An 18,380-nucleotide genomic window follows, 5' to 3' on the forward strand; every position below is an offset into this window, starting at 1 on the left:
TACAAATATATTTGTAAACCCTGTACCAAGGTTTCCCAAAGATATTGGCCCACTGGCATAACCTTTGAAAAAAGGAAATTGAGGGATGCTGTTGCTTTGTTCTGGGTGGAAGGTCTACAAGCCACCTTGAAGGCCTAAACAGGATAGAAATCTATTAAACTAAAAAGTAACATCAGAAAGGGCACATTAATACTGTCCACTATCTTTGTTGCTCAGTCCCAGAAAGCAAGTTACAGTTCACCTTTAAAACAAGCATAGCTAGACCCAAACAAAAAAAACCTCCAACTGACTTGTTTTATTAAAATTTTTATTCACATAATGCTTATTTATGAAGAGTCAGACCCCCGGGGGGAAACACAAAATACAGCTGAGATTACATTGTATTTTCTCTTCTTCAAACGGCTTCCATTTTGCAGCCACTCCAAGGGTGACCCCTCTGACAGATCCAAGAAGTGTAAGTCTCAAGCATTCCGCTTCAGCTGCCACACAAATAAGTTACCTTCTTAATAAATTAGTTTCTTTTTAATTAAGTGTGAAAAGAGACATTTCCAGTTAATCAGATGCCAAAATAGAAGCTCACATGTTTCTTGCAGGCTGCTTGCCATTTCAGGCAAAGACACAGAGGGCTGCAGTACCTCTTTCAAATGCTTGATTTTAGTGCTTCAGAGCTACTTCTATGTCCATTACTCATAGCACAGAAATCACCTTTTTAGACACCTTGGGTTGAATTGTTTCATACCTGCATGCAGCTGCCTAGCTGTGTAAGAATAAGGGGAAAGATGGGGACATCCTGAGAATCTCAACCAAGTGGCAAGACTTCCCCCTCACTTCCAGTGCTGGATGCAAGACTAGCCAGGCAGGAGGCTTTTGTTGTGTTCAGATAATCCCGCTTTAGCACTAGATCTGATCATACCTCCATGCTACATTTCAATAAAGAGATTTGTAGCCAGTGACCCTCATGGTAGCAACCATTAACAGATCTCTCCTTATGTAACAACATGTTTAACTGAACTAGCTTGACAAAACTCATCCAGGAGTGCTCTCTTGGTTCAGGTAAATGCCTGCTAAAGACAGGGTTTGGCATTACTGTTTAGGTCAGGCTGCAGTTTAGGCAACATTCTTAAGACAGTTACTGGCCTGGAGAACACAAGCCTAAAAATGTTCCAGGATGAGGAAAATCACTGAAGCAGAGCAAAAATCCTTGTTCCATTCTCCTGTCCATGTGCTCCAAGTCACTGTCCAGTCAGCTCCATTTACAAAGGAAGGAGTTGCATCTTTTGTTCAACTGATGTAAAAATCCTGTTAGAGGCTTAATGACATGGCTCCTTCCTTTAGACTCTTCTTAAACATTTGAAGCATTAATTACAAGAACATTAATTGATCACAGAATACCTACTGGAGTCTCTGATCAAGTCTGGCAGAATACTCCACCGGAGCACAACATTTCAGAGTTGATATTCCTAGAGACTTCTCTCCAATTTGACAGAGGACAATCTTCAAGTCTATTATTCAAGAGACTTCCCTAACATTTTCTGAAGATAAACCCAAGCTGTGATCCACTGGTCTTGTGATAATAAGCCTGGAGTTCTATCTTGTGTTTAAAGGAGGAATAATACATCAGTTTACTCTACTGCAAATGCTTGAAAGAGCTCAATCCTTACAAGATACAGAAGTGACAAAGAATCTTGTGGCACCTTAAAGACTAGCATTTTATTCTAGCATCAGCTTTCATGAACCGCAGTCCATAAAAACTTGTGCTACAATAAATGTGTTAGACTTTAAGATAGCACAACATTTCCTGTTGCCTTTCCTACTACTTGCTAATATGGCTACCTCTTTGGAAGTTGTTACCATGAGAGGCATGTTACTATGAAATGCAAAAGGTAAACCTTCTTGCACTACACTTAAGAATACCTTACAGGTGAACTGAGGCGTAAGTCAAAACACTTTAAATTTCTAAGACTGGGGGTATCCATCTTAAAGTACCTGTAAAATTCAACAAAACACGCCATTTGTCTCATGAAGGACTATCAGTGTAAAGGGAGCTCAACTCTCCCACCCACCCACATCTTTTTAGAAGAGTAATTTGACTGAACTGAATCTGCATCTGTGATGTGAGCATGTGCTGGGTTTTAAAGGATTATTAGGTATAAATCAAATACTATTTACTTAAAAAGGTAGCAGGAACCCTTATGTGTGGTAACACAGCAATGGTTTGCACAATAATCTCTAAAATGAATTTATAATCTTTACAACAAGTGGAGTCTTTACAGTGTCATGAAGTCCTGAGTCCTTGTAGATGGAATATAGATTTCCTTGATAACCCAGTCTCTCCCCACAGCATCTTAGAACTGAAGAAGAAAGCTGAACACTGCTAACAGTCACACACACTCTTTCATGGGGCTCTCAAGTAAATTCCAGTCAAGACATCAGGGAGTGAAAGAGTCAGGAGAGATGCTAAGCAATCTTGTCAACAATTATATTTACTGTCCTGCTACTCTGTTTTTAGGAAGTCAGCATGGCTGCCTAGCTAGTCAATTTTTTTTATAACTCTGAAGCAGACTAAAAATCTTTTAAAGATTATATTCGGAATAGCCAAGACAACTAGAACTAGTTTGTACTAGTGCCTCAATTCCAGTCTCTTTCAACAAATCCCAGGAAAGCTCTCACTAGAACATCCACTGCCAGCAATGGACATCCAAAAAATGATACAGGTTGCATGAAGGCAAGTCTATCCTTCAGCAGAGCCTTCTGACCACTGTTCTCTAGCTCTAATGCAGGAAATCTGGTGTTTCCGTTCCAGTCCGTCCTGCCCACAGCCGTGCAGAGCCAATTGTGCTGTTTTTTTCCATTTTTTTTAAAATGAATAATTCCAACAGACTTCTGTTGAAGCTACAAATGGGAAAGTGTCATCCTATCTTCCACCAGCACAACATCTGGTCCAAATTGGTCTGTGCACTGCTTTACTGTAGCCAGGATGTTCAGGAGTCGTTGGTCCAGAGCATCCATATGAGGGGCAGACAACACTGGTGAGATAGGGTCATGCAACATAGCAGTTTTTAAGGCAGACTTCAGCACTCCGTTTTTCAGGTAATTCAGTCTGTTCCAACTGGAGACTCTGATGCTGTAGGGAAAAACAAAAACAAAACATGCATGACAAGCCTAAGTGTGAACTGCAGGCATTATGGACATAGAGGAAGCCCAGTAAGGCCTGTCTGCACAAGCTGAAGTGACATGATTTGATTTTTTTTAAAAAAATTTTTGCACAAATATAGTTAGGAACAGAGCTGATTATACTTTGCCACAAAACAATCCAAAGGAAGTATAGACAGAGTATTGGGTTTAGGAATGGAGAGAACTGGGTTAACTCAATTTTTAAAAATAATAATATGTGTATAGCCCCTTCTACTTCTATTTAGGGCAGTATGCAATAATGAAGCTCCTGAGCCGAGCCACCTCAGCTTCCTTGTTGCTGCACTTTTCTAACCACGCTTCCTTCCCCACTCCCTGCAGTTACAGGTGGACCTCGTTATCCACCGGGGTTCCGTCCTCAGCTGATGCTGCAGACAGAGAAACTGCGGATAACGAGGCACTGAAGCAATGGGAATCGGGGCGGTGGGGGTTACAGTAGGTTCCTGGAGGTTAAAGCAATGACTAAAAACTGAAGAAATAAGATAAAGTGATGTATAGGTCTCCAGTTGTCCAGCAAAGCCCCCCCGCCCCCGCCAGCCACAATTCCACCATTTTCCTGCAAAAAGTCAAGGGGAGGGGTGTTTTTAAAAAGCCACAAAATGGCCCTGTGCTGCAAAATGGTGGCTGGAAACTACCCCCAAAGATGCTATGATCTAAAAACCGGAAATGACCTCTGAGGAAAAATGACCTAGATACAGATATAGAGTAGCCATGCCCCCTGAAATTCCGGGTTTCACCCGGATTTTAAGCATCTCAGCCAGATTCGCCCGGATTTCAGCTTACTTTTTAAAAAGCTAAGCTCTAGCCCTTGTAGAAGCAGAGTTATGGAGCACAACGTGCAGTCACTATTCTGCTCAAAAATTATTTTCAAGCCAATTTATATACTATGCAAATTAGGCACCCGGATTTGGAAAGTCAGACTATGGCAACCCTATGCAGATACATGGTTTTTAACTGCATATAAGGTCAGGTGTCAGGACCACAATGAGGTCCACCTGTACTTACTTACTTCCCTCATCAGTAGCTTAGGTTCTATATTATGTATGAATGCTCAAATGGAACCTCAGAGTCTGGCAATACATTACATAGGACTCATGAAAAGTAGCCACCTGTAAGCCAGTATCTGACTGTGGAGAATTCTGAAGGCTCCCCCAGAAACAGAGGACGGCACACAATATCATAGAGCCACTGAACATCCATTGGAACATTTCCCACTCACTGTGTTATCTCTGTTTGTCTCTCTCCTTTACTTGATAATTGTCCGTAGTGGTTCAGAAGAGAAGGAACAGAGACAATTAGCCCCCAAGGGCAGACAAGCATAAATAAAACGTATGGAAACAGACATCCAGTGGTCCTACTGTTCTCTCCAGGGAAGCTTCTGAATTCTTCATAGTCAAAAGTCCTATTCGGAATTATGCTGTACATGCATTCAGGTGTCTGTACACATGTACATGTTGGCATGTGAATGACTGTACATATGTTTGTTTTAAAAGTGAACCTGGGCACAGGTCTCTCAAATGCATGGTACAGATAAAAAGTGTATTGCTACATGTGTGTTCTGCATAATGTAGGAAGTGTATTGCTGTACATGTTCAGCACAATCTGCTAAGAACTGTACAGATACACAGAGCTGCACACATATACACTGTACACTGATTGTGCATGTGTTGAACATAACGTGTGAATGTTAAAACCTGGCTTACATTATGAGTTTAATGTGTTAACGTTTAGCCAAGATCTCAAACAGGTTCAAGGGGTATCAAGATGCCTGATTTAGATTCTGCAAACCATGTTACCTCAGTACATTGAGAGAATAGTGAAGCTGATGAATACAAAGTAAGAACGAGGTAACTGTCTGACCTGGATGCTCACGTTATTGGGGTTGGTATGGGGTGGGAAGAGTTACAGTCTCGATTTTGCTTTTAAAATTTGCAAATTGTGTACGACTACTACCAATATTTATATACTGCTTTTCAACAAAAATTTCCAAAGTGCTTTAATACCAAGAAATAATAAATAAAGACAGATCCCTGTCCCCAAAGGGCTCACAATCTAAAAAGAAACAGAAGATAGACACTAGTAACAGTCACTGTACTGTGCTGGGGGTGGATAAGGCCAGTTGCTCTCCTCCTGCTCAATAAAGAGAATCATCACTTTTAAAAAGGTCCTTCTTTGCACAGTTAGCAATAAATAAAATCAATAGCTAACTTGCCCTTTACTTACATGCAACATTGATAAAGAGGTGCAAGGATGCTTCTCTCATCCAGAGAAGGGTTCCCAAAGCTGAAAAACAATTGATACAATCAGGCAAGTTATCTGGAAAATTCTACCTTTCCCCAAAGAGCTAAGCAGGAATGTGAAGTATGACTACTCCATACCTTTCAAAAGCCATCGGCTTTTATTTAATTTGGCCCACAGACAAAACTAAAATGCTAGATGAATTAGTTTTAACAAGCCGTACTGAACTGGTTACATTTCAGTGTTACTCCCTGTCTTCATATGGTGTCAACAAGATCTCCTGTATTAGGGCCGACTTGGACTCCACTATTTCTGCAAGGTCTATGCAGGAGGTGTCCAGTGATCCCTCTTGCAGTATTAGATTGGATCAGTTTCAATCTGTGACTTCTGAGGATGTGGACAGGCTGCTTGGGGCGGTGCGGCCTACCACCTGTTCTCTGGATCCTTGCCTGACTTGGCTGCTTCTCTCTAGCAGGGAGATTGTTGGGAGGTGGCCTAGTTAATATCATAAATGTTTAGCGATGGATAGTTACAGGCTAATCCCCAATCTCCCATGGTTGGGCAAGGTGATTAAGAGGGTGGTGGCTGACCAGCTCCAGGCAGTCTTGGAGGAAACTGATTATATAGACTCATTTCAAACTGGCTTTAGAGCTGGCTATGGGGTTGAGACAGCCTTGGTCGGCCTGATGGATGACCTTTACCGGGAAATAGAAAGAGGGAGTGTGACTCTGCTGGTTCTTCTGGATCTCTCGGCAGCGTTCGATACCATTGACCATGGTATCCTTCTGGATTGCCTGGGGAAGTTGGGGATAGGGGGCACTGCTTTGCAGTGGTTCCGCTCCTATCTCTCAGGTAGATTCCAGATGGTGGAGCTTGGTGACAGTTGCTCCAGTGGAGCTTGGTGACAGGAGCTGTAATATGGAGTCCCTCAGGGCTCCATTCTGTCACCAATGCTTTTCAATATCTACATGAAACCACTCGGTGAGGTCATCAGGAGGTTTGGTTCTGGGTGTTATCAGTATGCTGATGACACCCAAATCTACTTCTCCTTTTCATCTTCAGGAAAGGGTACTCATTCTCTAAATGCCTGCCTACAGGTGGTAATGGGCTGGATGAGGAATAACAGATTGAAGCTGAATCCAAGCAAGACCGAGGTGCTCATTGTGGGGGCTCAAAATCTGAGGGTGTTAGATCCTCCTGTGCTGGATGGGAAGGAGCAGGTGCGCAGGTTGGGAGTACTCCTGGACCCAGGCCTCACCCTGGTATCTCAGGTGGAGGCCATGGCCAGGAGTGCTTTCTATCAACTCCAGCTGATTCGACAGCTGCACCCATTCCTTGAAAAGGATGACCTCAAAACAGTAGTGTACCAGCTGGTAACCTCCTGGCTTGACTATTGCAATGTGATCTACATGGGGCTGCCTTTGTATGTAGTTCGGAAACTTCAGTTAGTTCAGAATGTGGCAGCCAGATTGGTCTCTGAGGCAACCCGGAGAGACCATATTATGCCTTCTTTGAAACCGTTGCACTGGCTGCCAGTATGTTTCTGGTCAAAATACAAAGTCCTGGTCATTACCTTTAAAGCCCTGAATGGCTTAGGTCTGAGTTATCTTAGAGAGCGCCTTCTTCTGCATGATCCCCACCGCACATTAAGGTCATCTGAGGAGGTCCGTCACCAGTTACCACCAGTACGTCTGGTGGCAGCTCAGAGGCAGGCCTTCCCTGTAGCTGCTCCTGGGCTGTGGAACTGCACTCCCGGCAGAAATCCGCAATTTGAATTCTTCACTGGCCTTCAGGAGAGCCCTAAAACCGATCTGTCTGGCCTGGCCTCCCATGGTTTTTAAAGAGTTGTAATTGGTTTTAATGTTGTAACCTGGTTTTCAGGGTTTTTTAATTGTTGTGATTGTTTAATTGCTATTTTATGATGTTTTAATTGTTAATGGTTGTTTTATACTATTTTATAATTTTTGTTTTAATTGTTAACTGATTTTAATGGTTTGTTTTTTAAATTGTAAACCGCCCTGAGCCATTTTGGAAGGGCAGTATAAAAATAGAATAAATAAATACATCTAAAAGGTACACACATCAATTGGAGAGGGTTCGTATCAGTGGTAGATAATCAAGACAAAACAAGAAAATTCTAGCCCTAAATGGTTGTCATTCTGCTTCAAGATATCCTACCTTTTGGCATTGTCTAGAAGAATAAGCATGCTAGCCCCTTCATCATCCTGAAAACTTTCATAATGATGTCGGTCAGCATTTCCAATCAAGTAATCAAAGATTGCTGTGTCTATGATGTCAAGAAGCCGTGGGCCCGAGTCATAGGGTGAGGTCTTTTTTACAGCATCACAGTAGCTCTCGTCGTATTCCCACCTGTGAGCAGACACGGAGATCTGAGACAAAGCTGCAACAATCTATGATTTATGTGCAACATGATTGCCTATATTCAAAGGCCTTTAAAGAGAGACCTGCATGCTTTGGAAAAAAGGGGTCAAGTCTAAACAACCCCAAAGCTTCCACATTTAGCACTTAATGTATTTCTGCAAAGGCAGATTGGCTCAAAGTCAACTAGGTGACTGCCAGTGGCAAGAAATGTCAGAGCTGTCAATTTCACGTGTTTTTCAACCTAACATTCGTCCACCATTTTGTATGAGCAAGCTGCCTTTATTTACCAACTTAACCTTTCCCTCTCAGATCATCACCCCATTATAGCCTGGACATTATTGTCCACGTACCTCAGACAATTCAAATTCAGCACTCTTAATAAACTAATGTACATCTACCAGAGATAGGTGAAGTGGCTTATTTTGCCTAAGACTGCGTAGTCTGAATGACAATATTTTAACCCAATATTGGGTTTTGTTTTGGAAAGAGGCAGTAGTATTTCAGGAGAAGAAATGGGAAAGAAGAACTATGTGCAAGTAACAGAGGAAAGAGAGTCAGCCTGAAAACCTGTTACAGGAGCAAATGAACCATTTACAGATGCTGCTTGTGTGGTTTTCAAGTATATCCAAGTTCTGTGCTCTTAAGAGCACAATTTACTTTACTGGAAGAAGTTTGTGCAACTCTTCCAGTAGTACATAATATATTAGGCTGTTGCAAAATGTTCTTTTAAAATGGGGTGAAATCTTCAGGGAGATGAAAACCCATCTCAAAATCTAGATTCCACATCATATACAAGCACACAGAACATACCGCTGCTACACCACCACCACCACCACCCAATCAAATCTAAGAGTTCTTTCTTCTCTACCCATTCTTTGTCAAAGGCAATCAAGAAGTGATCAAAATGAATCTTCATTTCCCACTGTTGCTTGGACTCCTTCAACCCTTACTGCCATACACCCTTTGGTCACTGGATACCCAACCAGAAAAACTTCACTTGCACCACCAGATAAACCTTCAAGTTCTACCATTTATTCCCATCCACATATAAAAAATTATAACACATTAGGAATCCCCAGCTGTAACAGATATTTTTTGCAGTACTGTTGATTCTATGACTAGAGCCCTATCCCCTGACCAATAGACCACCACTCTGATAAAGCCCATACCTGGCCAGTTTGCCTTCCCTGTATGTCCTACCCCATGGGTGCCGATGCTTCTGAAGAGGCCAAACATCTGGCAGCCACAGCGTGACTGATCCTTCCATGATGTCCCCATCAGCACAGGCTGGCTCTGTTTCCCGGCAATAGTAGCATTTTCCATAGAAACAAGTATTATTACCTTTAAAGCAAAAAAAAAAAAAAAAGTCATCTCATGTCAACTTGATGTTGGTTTAAAAAAACCCAGCAAAGCTCCTGGACATCGTGGGACAATTCAGAAGCTTTCCAGAGAGGCACATTCAAATCCAGAAAGTTAAGTTAACTTACTTTTTCTTACTCAGAAGAAAACCCAGCAGTCCCACTCACCGAGCCTCAAGCAAACAATACACAACTCTTGACAGACTGAAAACCCAACTAAGTGCAAAGGCAGATATTTGCCTTAAGGTATGTCTTCAAAATGCATGAATGAATATGGATGTGTTGATATATAAAGCCAGGGAACTCAAGGTACAAGGCAGGTAGCCTGCGTCTTGTTAAAACAGTTTAATTGTTTTTAAAACGAGAATTTTAATAATGAATTGCTACTCAACATAACCTCTTGAAATTACTGCTCAACATTTCGTCACCACTTAGCCACAATGCTGTCCCAATTAACAGAGGAAAAAGTGAAACTGCAGAGATTGCTTCTTAAAAGAACCTTCCTTCAATGTCAGGTAAGAAACCTTTTGCAAAACACAATCTGGAAAGGAAATTCCAGAGCAGACAGTGTTTTCAATTTCCATTGGTTTGGAGATCATGAAAATGCTGCAAACTGGTGCACTCCTCCCTCCCTCTGCAGACTTAACTATTGTGCAGTGTTAAGACTGTGCTCACATTCATGCTAACTACAGTTAGCTAGGGATGTGCACGAACCGGTTCGGAGGCCATGTTGGAGGCCTCTGAACCGGTTCAGAACCAGACCGGTCCGGCGGTCCGGCACTGAGCGGGGGTCTACCTTTAAGGGCGGGGGGGTAGTACTTACCCCTCCCGCTGCTCTTCCCCCTCCGGCGCTGCATTTAGGATTGAAGTTTGGGGGGCGGCAGCGTTCCTCCCTGCCGCCCCTGCCCCTGTCGTTGCCTGGACGTTGCGTAAATACGAGCACACATGTGCTCGTCGCGGCGCACGCGCCTGTCATCACCATGCGCGCGCACCGCGACAGGCACATGCGTGCTCGTATTTACGCATCTTCCAGGCAACGATGGGGGCAGGGGCGGCAGGGAGGAATGCTGCCGCCCCCCAAACGTCAATCCTAAATGCAGCGCCGGAGGGGGAAGAGCGGCGGGAGGGGTAAGTACTACCCCCCCGCCCTTAAAGGTAGACCCCCCTCAGTGCCGGACCACACCGCAGTGGTTCCGTGCACACCACTGCAGTTAGCCTCAAACCTAAGTTTTGAAATGGGTTTGTAAACTCTGGTTAAAACCAACTATGGCTAGCATTGAAATCAGTGCAGATCTAAGCCTGTACCATGGTTAGCTCTGAAATGGAAAAAGGAAGGTATAAGTTATGTATGAGAGGGAGTATGCAGGTCCATTGCACACTCCCAGAAACCTAACCATGGGAGACAAGAAATGTTATATCTGCACCAGGCCTAGATGACTTGCACAACATTAGGCAACCAATGATCAGTTTCTGCAAGTCCTTTGCAGGCTTCACTCAAGAGTTTTTTGGTGGTCTGCTTGAAATGTACTTTGTTACCTACCCAGTGTCAGGAAGGTACTAAGCAGCTGCTCTGTGGCAACAGGCTTGATCTCTGTGCGGAGATTGACAAATCGGCCAACGACCAGTGGGGCTCGTCGGAAACCTAAGATTCTGTTTGAAAGAGAAAGGATGGGAAGGAAATGAAGAATATGCAATATGGAGCAACCCCTCTGGGTCTGAGAGAGAAACCCCTAAGAACTTAAATCTCTGGAGCAGAAGTGGACAACTTACCGACCACATTTCAATTGTATTAAGAACTTCCTGGGTTACACATACAGGGCTATCTTTCATGTTACATGGATTGGGTGGCACTCACTATCAAAAGCAGGGTTAGAGCAAAGCGGTGGTGGACATCAGGTAGACTAAAATAAGACTGGAAAGATGGCTTGGGCCACAAAACAGGTTGACCAGTCATTGGGGCCAGGCCTGAAATAGTTGTACTGAAATGCCATCTTATTTATTTATATCTATGTAAACCACTTTGAGAACTTTGGCTGAAGATCAGTATATAAATATTTGTAGTAGTAGTAGTAGCAGAGTAGTTCTATTACAGCACTGCATTAGATAATGTCTTCTTTTCAAGAGTAATTGATGTTCTTATCCCCAAGAAGGATTAGCTAGCAGTATGAGAAAAAAAAGGATCTAACTAAGGTCTGACAGTTGGGTACTAAGAGAATCTGGGTACTAAGAGAATCCAAGAATACTGAAGGCAAGATTTCATTAGTTCAGGGAAGGCTTACAATTAATTCCACAGAAGCTACTAATCTAGGAATAACTTACTAGTCTACCTGCCCATATACATCTATGCTAGTCATTTGTAGTCTAAAAGCTCCCCTGCCTGATCACCTGGTAGGTAGTTCCTATTTGTCACAAGCAACTAGGCAAGTGGTTATTTGTACGTCTACTTCAGTTATAGCACTTTGTCCTTACCCAGAGAAATAGCTCTGGGTAAGATTAGACAGGAACATTTTATGACCTATGACTCTTGCAATACAAAGAAAATTATATGATGAAAAATGTGCAGTTGGTTTAGGTATCCAGTGGGAAGCCATTATTTCCTCCCAATTTTAGCCAAATGAGTTTTTAAAATAGCTTTTCTGTACTTAAAGTAGCAGCAGCTTGTATGTCTATTTCCCATATCCAAAGAACAATAAATGCCAATTCAACACTTTTTTACCTGTCCAGGTGGAAGGCTGCCACCTCTGCATTGTGTCTGTCATACCCAGCGTATGGCTCCCCTTCTACCACATAGTCTCTGGCATATCTAGAAGTTGTGATAGGAGAGACAGTCTAAGACACTGTGATAGATTTTTATTCCATGCTATAGAAGGAAAAGCCAAGAAAAAACGAGTAATACACCACACCAAGGTAATTCATTGAGGAGGAACATAATTTAACTTAAGAGTCATTTTCACAAGCTATATCCATTTTTAACGTCATATTGGCCTCATATGCAAGGCTGTGTGACCCCCAACTATAGCTGTTAACAACTAAGGAAGTACTTGTTGTGCAGCCTCCATTCTGGTTCAGAGACAAAGAGCCAATTCACTCTTCCTGGCAATGGTGTGGGAGCAGTGCTCCCTCTAAGGTATCCGCATGTGCGCACACTCACAAATTTTTTGATGTTTGTTCAGGTTTTATGTAATGTCTTTGTCTGGTTTTTTTCCTTTTTTGACTGATCTATGATCGTAATAAAGTTCTATCTATCTATCCGCTCTGTTAATTTTAGATTCTGTTCAGGTTGAACCAGGAATGCCCCATTCTGAATGCATGTGCATCACTACCTTGATACTGCCGCCCAGAACAAAATTCATTCCGCACACAGATGAGAAAAATGAGAGAGAACACACTTGTGTGGGAGCTTGGACATGCCTGATCAGAAGCCAGAATGAGGAGGGCAACACTAGTATAGTCATCTCAGCTGCCTGCCCACCCCCACTCATCCCATATACACTGTAGTGAAACCGATGGATAAGCAGCTGCCTATTTCCCCAGCCTGTCCTCACTCTTTCTACTGGGGAATGATGGTCAGGCACTCCACTTTGGAGAACCCTGGTGGGAGTCGCTGAGTTGAAATGGGTGACTATTTCAGGGGACTAAATATATGTTATCCAGTCATTGAATGAGCATTTTACCTCTTCGGTTTGAAGACTACCTTCTGTCCACCTTCCAGTATAAGCAATGCTTTCAGCTGGGTGCCTTTGTAGCCCACATCTGCTTTGATGATTTTTTTTGTAGCCATGGCATGCATCACTGCCCCCAGTTCAGGTGTCTCCTCTGGATATACTTCACGTGGTACCACCCACTGGGCTGCAATCTCCCAAGGAGACTGCAGCGTGTGGTCAAGTCGTGGGTCTAGCTCCACTCGCAGGCTCGCCATCATACGGTGAAAGGTGCGCTGGTCCTCACGATTAGCTGCTGAGGTGTCCAAGTTGTCTATGAGAAAAACCTTGGTGAAAATAAAGATGACGAGGAGGATTGCCAGAAGCACCACCCGTTGTTTCAACTTCATGGTGACAAGCAGTGCTCTTCTCCTGACCTGCTCTTCCAAAGGCTACAGGAAGTCTCTTACAAAAGAAGGCAACAGTGTGGTACTTGATGGATTTCATTCATAGCCTTAACTCCAAATGACCCATTGTTGCAGAAGCATCTTCTGTTACCCCTGTAAGTTAACACACACAATTTAATTTCATACCTTTAAGCATGTTCAGCTCTACAGAACTGGAAGTTACTTTCCCCTAGTATTTCTGCTGCACACATCAGCAAAAATTAGCTAGTGTTTGAGACCAGCATCTGTTGAAAGGCCAATAGAAAATTCTTCAGGTTTTCAGATAACCTGAGGAGGCTGCACTCTAGAGATATGGAGGGATTCACAACTAAATCAAATTAAAGGCAATCTCCTTGTGAAAGACAGGCTCAATATTTAGACTATTAAGCTACAAAAGGGCATAGATCCTACTCTTTTGCTTATGCTATAAAATATCGTGCACACTGGGGAATGCTATATTAATAATAAAGCAGTCAGAGTAGACTCTCATTCACTGTGCTGTGCTGAAGGCCAGATGTTGCACTTTCTTTCTGGCAAGAGGACGAGAAGTTTTCACCAGTCAATCACCCAGAAACCTTTTCAATCTTTCCTGAATTTATTTCCATTCAAATTCATTGGGTAACACCAAAATTCTAGCATTAGGGAAGAGAGAAGAGTTTCTCTCTCCCACACTCAGGCGCGGCTTGTGAATGCACCTCCAGGGGGGCAGCGGGCAGCTTCTTTAAGGTAAACGGAGCTGGTGCTCTGTTCCGCCCAGCAGCACCCGCGGTGGGGAATCGGCTCTGCCACTCACCTGGCTCCCACGGAGGCTAAACTATATTATAATACTATAGAGCTGCTACCCTTAGAAAAGAGGGTAGCTATGAGATTATTAAACAGCCGTATTAAAAAAATTATGAGCATATAAAATGTGAAATATATAAAATGCAAAAAGCAGTGGCTAAAACAAAGTATATATAATATCTAAATAGGAGCACTAGAAAAGATAAAACAGTCAGCAGTTTAAAGCTATGCAGAACTGATGCAAAGGTATGGATTGGCACGCAGAACTTGGCAGTGTTACACATGAAGGCCGGGTCTTCATTCAAAAGCAGCCACCGGGTATAGACATGGCTTGGGCGACCAGGGTACTTGTGAAGTAGCAGAAATATAAGTCTGGCCTTACTGTTTCTGTACAAGGGGCAAACGGGGGGTACATGTTCTGTGGATTCGACCTCCCCAGTGGCACAGGGACAAAGTCTCTCCGCAATTGGGATCTTTCTGTATTTGCCTTCCAATACAGCGGAGGGAAGGGCATGACAATGGGCGAGGGTAAAAACCCTTCTGTAGCTTGGGATTTCATTTTACTTCTGATCTACTCTAAAAACTGAATAAAGTTCTTTACAGTATTATAGATCCCTTGCACAAGAAATGCACTAAATATCCCTAAATTACAGCAGAACTGAACTTTCAGAAGTCCCATTAATTTCAATGAGACTTAATCATGAATGACAATCAGGATGTTGCCCACTGTTCCCAGGGAGCTGTGCAGAAAACTCTGGGGTGTGTGAGTGTGTGTTGCATTTTGTTGTTTTTGCTTAAAGCTCCAGGAAGCTGTGTATTCCCAACTTAGTCCATGAACTTGAAGACTAAGGAAAGCTCCCTGCCACGACTGAGTAAAGCTGTGTAGATACTTTCAGCTCAGCTCTGTTCCTGAGCAAAGACTGACATCCACCTTTTACTACATAGACTAAAGCACTCCCTCTTGCCTATGAGGAAGTAACTTAAAAACTAAGCTAGTCAGATGATATTTGGCAACTGTGTGCAGATGACACAGCAGCTTTGAGGCCACAAATGAGACTCCAGCCCCTGTAGTCCCTTCCACAGGGAGCTGGTGGCACCAGTTTATAATGTATGAAAATCTTCCATAGTAAGGTTGTACAGGCTGTAAGTTTAAGGACAGGCTGCACAGCTTTCCTATACAAGACTTTCTCCAGACCTTGTAAACAAATGACATCAGTTGTCTTCTGGAGAGATGGTGCAGCGGGGTTGACACCAGCACTTGTTTATACCATCTGGAGTCATCCACTTCGCATTAGGAGTGCTTTTTGTCAAAGTTTCCTCCAAACTCTGATTCACAGTAAGTTAAACCATACACATTGTGCCCTGTAAAAAAGGCAAGAACTGTATTCACCTGAACCCAATACTAGGTCCGCCCCCCCGCCGGCCAAATTTTTAGATACTAGAAACCAGGAGCTCATCTTAAATTCAGTCCTGCTCTTTTCGAGTAAATGCAGGTAAAATCCTGTATTTAACTTCTACATTTTAAGGGGGTCATCTTACGTTCAGAGTCAACTTCAACTCTGGTATCAGAATACTGTACTGGTATCTGGTACTGTAAATACAGTACTATTGCCACAACTTAATGGATTAAGAGCCTCAAGCAAATAAAATGCAAAAGCAGAAAAGGAACTACAAGATGCTTATGACAGGGTAAAAGTAAATGTTTACTGTAGCACTGCTGTCAAGTTATTGCAGGGCAAACAGGATGTGACCACGTATCCAGTTTGCTTTATGTTCGTCACTTAAGATATGCTATGCCATGGAAGTACTAAGAAAGAAGATGCGGAAGCAGGATCTGCAGAACCGAGTACTACGGTATAAACACCTTAACCAAAATACTGAAAACATACCAAATGGACAACTCCCTTGGATCTGGGGAAAACAATCCTCAAACATTTATGAACAGATGATACCTCCCTTTCTTTCTTGGCTCACCCTTCCCTTTCCTCATTACCTGTCAAAGTTCAGATTGAAAACTCCTACAGGCACCTTCCTGCTTATTCATTTAATTACACTTACACCTTGCTCTTCCTCTGAGGAGCTCAGCAATTCCCAAGTGATCCCCCATGAAGGCAGTTTACAGGTCCAGAGCGGCTGAGGTTATTCTGTAATGTGTCATATACTTTGTGCTGCATACATGGCAATTACATTTTTGAGTTTGCCAATAGAAAAGGGGAACAACCTGAAGGCCCTGGGGTGGGAGACAAAATGGGGTCTAATGTAAAGAAGGAAAATGAAATTGCTAGACTTCGAGTACCACGGTATAAACACGTTACTTTTTATAGCATCCCTAAGGGCATTTTATTACAAGTTTCAACAAGAACAACTAAGATTTTACCACTTTGAATAAAGCCATACTCACTTTCCCACAAGACTGCTCTTGGTTAATCTCTTACTCAGTAAAGAAAACAGAACACTGCAGTATTTTACTGCTCACTAGGATGGTAATACAAGGTATATGTTCCAGCCATAGCAGCATTTCTACCAGCTCCTTTCTAAATTAGCCCTAAAATAGGGCCAGCAACAGCAGTCCTCAGGTCACTAAGTTAAAGGAGAAAAAGAATGCTTCCTTTTCCACATTCAGACTCCAAGATCCTGTAACAGTAAATAAAAATAATCTTCCATTACACTACAAGAGTACAACAGAAAGGAGAAATATTGACCTCCATCTTCCCACTCTTATCTGATTTCATAATGACGTCTTATTGAAGGATATAATACTGGCATTTCAACTTGCATAGATCAAATCAGTGTTAAATGTCAGGGGAAAAACATTTTCATTCTAAACAGTCTGTACAAAGCTTACAGTGTGTAGGGGGTTTGTCATCAATTGCGCTGAAAAGGACCACAGAACTATCTGCTCTTGTAATAAGGATGGCACAGAGGAAATGCTGTAATTAAAGGAGAGCAGGAAAGAAAAGGAAGCCAAAGAAAATGCACGAACATGCAGGATCTGATCAGATTGTCAAGAGCAAGGCTGAAGTAAAGCAGTGAGGATGGAACTCCATGAAGAACAAAGCAGGCAAAGAGATGGTACCTGTGCTTTTGCCCCACCATTTTCAGGATGCTTATGGATCGAGATGCATGCCATCCCCACATCACTGACAGTACACGAAGCTGTTCGGCGGTCTATATACAGACCGCCAACCAGGTTCGGACACCCCCCGCGTTCGAACCGGTTCGAGCGCGGGGGCGGGGGGGTCTCCTGAAGGCGCGGGGAGGGTGCTCTTACCTCCCCCGCCGCGCTCCCCCCTCCGGCGCTGCGTTAAAAATCGCTGGCGTGGGGCGGCTGTATTCCCTCTTGCCGCCCCGGTCAGCGTGATACCGGAAGCGCCACGCACGTGCATACGCGCACCCGGTGCGCGCACGCGCCACTTCCGGCATTACGCTGACCGGGGCGGCAAGAGGGAATACAGCCGCCCCGCGCCAGCGATCTTTAACGCAGCGCCGGAGGGGGGAGCGCGGCGGGGGAGGTAAGAGCACCCTCCCCGCGCCTTCAGGAGACCCCCCCCCGCCCCGCGTGCGCACGGAAGTTCCAGCCACCCCACCCACCCTTGATCACTGTTACTTGCCTCTGTCTGTGCTTTAAGCATCGAGTAAAACAGCCCGGCTTTTCTTCCCCGGGGCAACAAGAACTACTGGTGCATCTTTCACCAGTAATGATCAGAATAAGCTGTCGATGAGAAGCGTGAATCCTCGAGCGCTTCCATGCAGGGAAGGTAAACTGAGGTAAGGAATCTACTACTACTACTACTATATATATATATATATATATATATATATATATATATATATATATAACTATACAGTATATCACTCTTGCATGCTTCTGTACATATTAACAGTGTACATGAGAGGTACTGCTGAATTATCTTATAGAACAATAAATGAAAGAGGACTTGGATTGAATGAATAAAAATCAAAGTGAAAGAATATATGCGTAGGAAACCAGCCCCGCCACCCCGCGTTTCCTATACTTTAGGTAGAACCATTGTTGTAGAATGTGGCCCCTGTTTACAAGGATCCTGTAGCAATTCCAAATGTTCTATGTAGTGTACAGCAATAAGTGATCAGTGTGCACATTTCCAGAACAAGAACAAGCTAGCTCTGCCTTTTGAACAGAAATAGGTTTTTAGTGAACCATTTGTCATGAGTAATTAGTAAAACTGCCCGTTTATTTCTTGGGAAACCTATACAACTCCCATCAGAAATATAATGAAAAGAATTCCACTATAACATACATGTTTATAGCCTTACAAAACCTGGTAGAAATAAAGGAAAAGACAGCCTGATAAATGCAA

The 18,380-nt window shown here is 43.1% G+C and overlaps 1 protein-coding gene across 5 annotated transcripts; it reads right to left on the bottom strand.

Annotated features, from left to right (window-relative positions):
* Nucleotides 1-290: 290 nt before the first annotated feature.
* FAM20B (FAM20B glycosaminoglycan xylosylkinase) lies at nt 291-17,431 on the bottom strand. 5 transcript variants are annotated; one of them, XM_053250313.1, is made up of 9 exons: nt 17,312-17,402; nt 16,442-16,674; nt 12,845-13,371; nt 11,887-11,973; nt 10,711-10,820; nt 8,982-9,153; nt 7,609-7,800; nt 5,416-5,475; nt 291-3,124 (listed from the first exon to the last, which is right to left on the bottom strand). In XM_053250313.1, exons 3-9 carry the CDS (start codon nt 13,219-13,221, stop codon nt 2,893-2,895), a joined length of 1,230 nt encoding a protein of 409 aa, XP_053106288.1. In that variant the 5' UTR covers nt 13,222-13,371; nt 16,442-16,674; nt 17,312-17,402; the 3' UTR covers nt 291-2,892. The 5 variants fall into 5 exon arrangements, with proteins under 5 accessions (XP_053106288.1, XP_053106287.1, XP_053106285.1 ...); XM_053250312.1 differs by lacking the exon at nt 16,442-16,674 and having other exon boundaries at nt 17,312-17,431; XM_053250310.1 differs by lacking the exons at nt 16,442-16,674; nt 17,312-17,402 and adding an exon at nt 17,117-17,294.
* Between the last annotated feature and the right edge of the window lie 949 nt (nt 17,432-18,380).

The sequence above is a fragment of the Hemicordylus capensis genome, chromosome 4 (assembly GCF_027244095.1).
Source record: "Hemicordylus capensis ecotype Gifberg chromosome 4, rHemCap1.1.pri, whole genome shotgun sequence".
Lineage (NCBI taxonomy): Eukaryota > Metazoa > Chordata > Lepidosauria > Squamata > Cordylidae > Hemicordylus > Hemicordylus capensis.